Here is a 7,121-nt window from a genome sequence, read left to right on the forward strand (position 1 = left end):
TTGATTTGTGGCTTTGGTCAATTGCAGCCAAAATCTGTTGTAGACGACATATTATTAATGGATGTAGTGTCTCCAACAGGGAGTGTTTACTTGCATAGGCATTCCAGACTGTGGCGGCAATAAAATGCAGCAGCAGCTTTTTATTTCCTTCTGTAGAACAATTAGTGTGTCAGAGCGGCAATCGCAAAGATCCAGCTCAAAAAAAGCCCACACCAGTTAATTGGATTTAAAGTTTGGAGAATTCAGCTTAATTTTATCTCCTGACAGCAAATGTTTCCATCATCACAGGCTAATTTGTGTTTTCACACACTCTGTGAAGCTCAGTTGATTAAACGGGCTGCAATTTCTCCTCTAAATTACTCCATGAATCATTTGGACGATAAACATCCTTCAGATATCTGAGGCTTTGGCTGATTGATAACCGATAACATCTGCCTCATTTTGGGCTTAACTTCAATCTGCTTTCCCTCCACCACTAACAGCAAATCACAATGAATATCTTTTATCTCAGCCAGATTTATAAGGAGCCAAACACATCTACCCAAAATGACTCTGCATAAAACAAACACCATTTATATGAGCAAGGATGGAATAAACTGCAACTTAAAAATAGTGTTTCTGTCAGCTTAATTTAAAGACATTCACTGTATACATCCTGGTCGTATGTCTACAATTTATTGATTTACATTTTTTAAATTACCTTTTCTTCCATAAATATAATATTCCTTTCTTGTTTTATTTATTTCATTAAAAAAATTAATAAATAAGTAATATTAATGTTCTCAGTATATTGCCTCACTATTGACTGCGTAGAGGAGCTCTTTTAATTTTTAATGTGCCAATAGAGGATTTGTGTTAAATATTTGAAGACGAACTAATTGGCTATCTTACTGCTATCATTCTTAATATCGCCGACATCTTCACAACTTCCACTTATATCTTCTCAATAGAGAAGATGACCTTCCTCCCAAGAGGTCGTCATCGGTGAAGGCTTTCCATGCCGATGCCTCATCCTCAGAGAATGACACGCTGACGTCTACCAACACCTACAACAGCCGCTACTGGCACAACCCCAAACCCAACTACGACACCAACTCCTACACGCGCTACAACGGAGACACTCGCCAGACCTTCTCCACCGCCGCTCACGGTGCACACGGACACGGACAGGCCCAGAACGCAGGACACGGCCACAGTACGGTGGTCACAGCGCCAGGCACAGCTCCGCTGTCCCGCCACGCGCATCCCACAACGGCGGCGACGACGACGACAACGACGACATCGTTCGCCAACGGCAGCCACACGCTCCCGCCGCCCAAGACACTGGTGGTCACCACAAACTCTGCCCCGTCCCCTTCCACCATGGTGCGCAGCAACGGCACTGTGAGCCTCAAACCGGTGGTGACGTCCGCGCACGGGCAGCACACGCACTCGTACGCGGTGAGCCAGGCCACGCTGGAGCGGATGGGGGCGGTGCCTGTCATGGTGCCCGCCCAGAGCAGAGCAGGCTCGCTGGTGTGAAATAGTATTAGCTTTGAAAACAAGACTAAACGAGTGTGACGTTTGAAACCCACTGATGAAAAACAGACCGAATATGGGCTGAAGCAGCCCGCTGCCCTTTACTACTGTGTCTTTCTGTATGTCTCGACCTCTTTAACGCGAAACAAACTGGGATTCTACAGTGCAGAGTTCATTTAATGCCAATTCCTTGATGGAAGGGACCCTCCGTTTTGTAGACGAGCACTACATGGAATCTGATCATCCCCTTATTGGATGAATTTTCCTGGCGGGTGTGGTGGGAACTACTTTTTAACCACAAAGCTGTCGTGAAATTTCCTGCAGAACCTGGATTCCCAAATCTTTTTTCAGGGCTGGATCATTGTGATGATTGTGTTTTTCTTGGGACTCAAAGCAACACAAAGCATTTTCATCTCAGTGTGTCCATACTGCACGGTCAGACAGGAGCGAGCTCGGATTCCCACATAAATGCATGTGTCTCTTGTTTTAAGATACCATATTATTTCTAAAAAAGTTATTTTCACGGTTGTAATTTTGATTGACAGTAATGATAGTGATGGTGAGGATTATGCACTGAAAATGTGAATGTTGGGAGTAACTTAAAGGATGAAAGTATAAGAGTGATATAATGTTGGGTGAAATGGCCTTAGAAGTTTAGGGAGAGCGGTTTTATTGGGTGCAATACATCGCATAATATACTTTACTTCATCGAATGCAAACATTTTAATTACGTTTTCGCACTTTTCAGAGCAATTTATATCAAAACTGCTGTCTTATGAACAATAACTCAGTCTTACTAATGACATGCTTTACCCATACTACATATATTGAAACGTTTCTGCTCATACAAACACTGGTTATATTTGAAGATATAGCACAAACACTGGATTCTCACAACAGAAAGCCACTGTCCCCCTCCCTGATTTAAACTTGAACCTGCAGATGGATGTTGTCGTAGTCTCCGCTGTGTTCGCCGTGTTCATCCTCGCTGTTGTCCTGATCTGGTTCATGTCACATTAGTGCTGCTTTGAGAAGACGTGGATAAGAGGATGTCTTATTTCATAAATGCTTTATAAAGAGACAAATATATATTTAAAGGTGATTTTTTTTCCCCTTGACAAAGGCTTACACCTATGGTTTTCTACTGTACATATTGTAACTAAAACAGTAGGCTAGATTGTGAATCAAAGAAAATATATTACGTCTGACTGATACATATTCTACAACTCATGTGTCTTAATTTTAAAATGGTTCTTTTTGTTGCATTAGACAACAAGCTGGGTTTGATAGTCAGTGTTATTGGTTTCAGTGAAGGGATGTTTTTTTTAATGCCATTTCATTACCAGGTCTGAGGTAAACACAGTATGGTTTAACATGAATGGCCATATGTTTTACTTTAAATAATAGACACCTCTGCTGTATATGGTAGAAAGTATCACTGTGTTTCTGACCTACTGTATTTATGCTTTAACCAAATCTCACCATTCTGTTAAAGAACTGTTCCCAAATTTAGCAATCCTCATCTCTTACTGTGCATTACCTCAATGCACAATACTAATAATTTCTTGTAGCTACGATGCAATATTTGATACGGCAATTATTTGTGTGTTACATGCAGTATCGGAAAGTGTGTTTTATTCGTCAAAGCAATTCCTCTTTGCGTCTAATATATGAGTTTTAATTAAATGTGCTGTTTTGGCATTTTAAAGTTTTACTGAGACAAATTTATGTGCTGACATTACAAAAAGTGCTCCAGCTTTAACACCTATAATTTCATAATTTATGATGGAATTTTTTTTTTTTCATTTATATTATTTAGTCCAGATGACTTCACTGACTTTTAAAACACCTTTTTATGCCGGGGCTATTACATTTATTTATGTCTTCATGCCGTTTCCTAGCAGGTGTTATATTACACTGAAATGCAGTTAATTGAATTAGAAAATAAAAATAAACTGGGAGGGTTGGCAGCAAGTTTAGAGTGGTACGAGCTCCTTATTTTAGACTGGAACATAAATAAACAGAGTGCTCTTTAATCCCAATAAACATTGGGATAATATGAGCAATAAATACTAGCCAAGGTGATGTACTTTTATGTTATTGATGTCATCCCTTAATTCACACATTTATGGAGCCACAAAATAGACCTGCTGAGTACCAGTCAACACTGGTTTTCCTTCACAGTTTGTTGTCAGTGATGCAGTCCTGCCGTTTACACAGACCTGGATCAAACCACACGATTTGACTGTTACCAGCTCACTAAATGTGCGTTATCAGTTGCTATAAGTATCATCGATGTGGGTCAGTAGAGGCTTGCTATGCCTACTACGTTGTAAAAGTGAAAGCGAAACTTAAAAGCAACATGTTCTAACATGTAAAACTGCATGAAATATAGGTTTAGGCAACAAAACTACAACTTCTGTAGGTTTAGGCAACAAAACCACTTGGTTAAGTTTAGGGAAAAAGATTGTGTTTTGGTTTAAAATAACCAGTGAAACTTACCGCTTGTGCACACAAAGACAACTACAAGTTATTGGTTTCACACAGGATGCGACCTGCCCTGGGTGAAAGCCCTTTGGTTTGTCCTCTGCTTTTGCTCCTGTAATAATTATTATGGTCGCTAGGGGTCACTGTCGTGTTATTTTATTCCCTCTTTCGGTGATTGACCATGTGCATCGATTATAAAACCTACTACTGGGTGTAGCAGGGCCCTACTGACCCACGTCTATGAGGCTTATAACCACTGATAACACACACTTAATGACCTGATAACAGTCTAATCATCTGATCAAACGGTAATCCTGAATTTCTCCTGTTTTTTGCCTGGAAGTAATGATATAAATGGCTTGTAGTTAAATATCTGCATTTTTATTCACTATTTTGTCAGTTATTACAATATGTACCAGTCCAGATCAATCACAAATACTGTATGTTTGTTCATCTTTGTTCATTTGACCCCGGTCTACACCTGCTCCGTGTTGTTACAGACACATTTATCCAACATGTTTTTGCTTTCTTTTTTGTCTCAAGGCTGTCTACTGCGTGGCAGAGCTACAGTACTTATAGGTTAAATCCACCGGCAACACACACATTGATTTATAAATACAGTAAGGCTTAAAGAGGTCAAATGATCAAAGGTCAGTTGTCACCTCCTCCTCTCCTTTTTGTGTTTTCAGAATCAAGTCTTCTGTCTGTGTAGATTTCACTCACCATCTCTCCCGGTGTCCTTTCCCTGAGCACCGGCTGACAACATTAAAGAAGAACTTTTCTTCTGACATCTCTGGCTTTGTTCTTCCCACAGAAAAATTTCAGGCTGGAAAAGCTAAACTGAGATTATTTTACTTTAACTCTGCCCTCTGTTTGCAGGCGCAACGGAGCAAAGAGAGCACAATCAGTAGAGAACTACTGAGGCTTTAACCCAAATTAAATCAACATCTCATCTTCTACCCTGGCCATAGGCTGGCGTGTGGTACACAAGGTGGTATATGGGTTGTGTATATAGATACATAATAACATGTGATATATTGCCAATAGTAAAACCAATCTGTAAATATGTATAAAAATACATCTTGTTCTTACTGTTGGGTTGAAATGAAATAGGAAAAATAACACTGGAACTTGTAGTGAATAAATATTGTTAATACATTCTAATCGGCTTCCCGCTCATTTCTTTGTTTGTTTTATTTGGCATGATGTGATTTCCCTCCCTGCTTCATGTTGTTAAGATTAAAGTAACATTGCTCAATAATGAATAACAATAATCAAAGTACAGATGTGTTCATATTCTGCGTAAAATGTCTCATTTACAGTAGGTATCGTCTTCAGGAGGAGCTGCTGTTGTAATATGAATAACATACGCATTTCAGGCTTCGCTAAGTAAGCTTTCTATGAAACTCATTCATCGAGCCGTTGGTGCTCCTGCAGGCTGTTAAGACAACCACAAAGACGAGAGCTGTGCAGAATAACAATATGAAGAATGTGCAAGTGTGCTAGTTTCTTCGTGCTCTTGTGGTTTCTATTCCCAAGACAAATTGTGTGAAACTGCAAAAAAGGGAATGTCTTCCAAGTAGAGATTCAGAACACATGAACAGATGCTTTAAGATATACATGTTAACCAATTATAATTTTTCTCTATAATGCTTGTTGTAATGTTTTATGCACTTGTTCTGTGTGGTGTTTTTGACCCTCACAGCGTAGTTGACATTTAGAAGAAATGACTGAGTCCATTTTCGTATAAGTATGAAGTTTTTCTGCTTGTTACTGCACATACTATGCCATTTTACAATGATAATTAATTAATTCATGGCTCTGATCATTTTAACCTTCTGTAATCGAGAGTAGAAATCTGGACCATCTGGATTGGATTGGAAACTGCAGTTCTTAAATTCCCCACTAGGGGTCAGTGTTTATACACTAAATGCAGACAGGACAGAAATCTGTTGTTCAATGCAGTCACAAATCCCATAATAGGAGTTCAAGACAGTCAATTCTGAGCCCTCATTATAAAGACAAGAGTATCTAATGGTGGAGGATTATGTGTTAATGGACTTATGTAAATTCATTTGAACAGAGAGGAGATAACGTGCAGTACAGAACACGTCTTAATGCAAACTCAATGCTGGTTTCACTTCTCATCAGTATTCTTCCTCTAACCCATTTCCACTTTGAGAATCAACAGGAGTGAACTTTAGAAAGGCGGGGGCGAAAAAGGGCAATTGACCAGAGCTCCTGAGGATTTTGCTCATTATTTGCACATGAGGCCAGCAGCTTATAGTGTGTGCACGTGTGAGTGTTAAAGCAAGCATATGTGTGTGTAGAGCTTTGGGGTTAATTATATACTTACTGAGATCTGAATGATGATGAATCAAACATATCTCTCTTCCAATATTCTATTTTTTCTTCTACTGTATGTCCTTGCACCATATCTGTGTTTCATTTATAATATTATCACGCTCTTCACCCCTCTTATGAAATATATATTATGATACGTTACATGTCATGTGTGTGGTAGCTGGCTGATGTTAAAGCTAAAGTCAAGGGTTCAGTCTTTGCAGTAATAGCTCTAACCCGATGAAGCATCCTCCTAGTTAATACATTTACATCCCTAACAAGTTAACTTATTTGTAACATTACAAATTACACTCAACTGTTTTTTTCTTCACTGCTTGTTTCATTGCAGTGTTTTGCAATTCCTTTACTCTCAAAAGTGCTGCCTGAATACAGTAATTTCCATTATTATTATTATTATTATTATTTGGTCTCCTGTAGCTCTGATAGATTACGGATGGCCGCACCAGTCTAGATAATATATTTTCTACCTCCTGCCAAAGCTGACCACAGCAGAAAGCTTTTAACTTTATTGAACTGTCAAAACGTGCTTAATAGTGGCCACAAAGCCTCTGCGAGCCAGGAACAAACATCTTTAATAGAAAGCTTCAGACTATATGAGGCTAAACTCCCGTCTGTGTCCAACGTTCCCTCTCTTTGTCCCTGTCTCTTGCTCGTTCATTTTCATACTTTAATTTATAAATTGCAACCTTCACACACAAAGTTAATGAGAAACCTTTGCACACTTTTACAGCCAAGTCCATTTGACGGATACA

General features: G+C 39.2%; 1 protein-coding gene across 2 annotated transcripts in view; it reads left to right on the forward strand.

Annotated features, from left to right (window-relative positions):
* The window catches only part of igsf11 (immunoglobulin superfamily member 11), a 109,262-nt gene extending 104,093 nt beyond the window's left edge, over positions 1-5,169 (forward strand). For both annotated transcript variants that reach the window (XM_037775445.1, XM_037775446.1), the window contains one exon: positions 951-5,169. In XM_037775445.1, the coding sequence (XP_037631373.1) occupies positions 951-1,521 (571 nt within the window). In that variant the 3' untranslated portion in view covers positions 1,522-5,169. The remainder of the gene's footprint in view (positions 1-950) is intronic.
* Positions 5,170-7,121: the final 1,952 nt, after the last annotated feature.

Source organism: Sebastes umbrosus, chromosome 7, assembly GCF_015220745.1.
Source record: "Sebastes umbrosus isolate fSebUmb1 chromosome 7, fSebUmb1.pri, whole genome shotgun sequence".
NCBI classification, from domain to species: Eukaryota; Metazoa; Chordata; class Actinopteri; order Perciformes; family Sebastidae; genus Sebastes; species Sebastes umbrosus.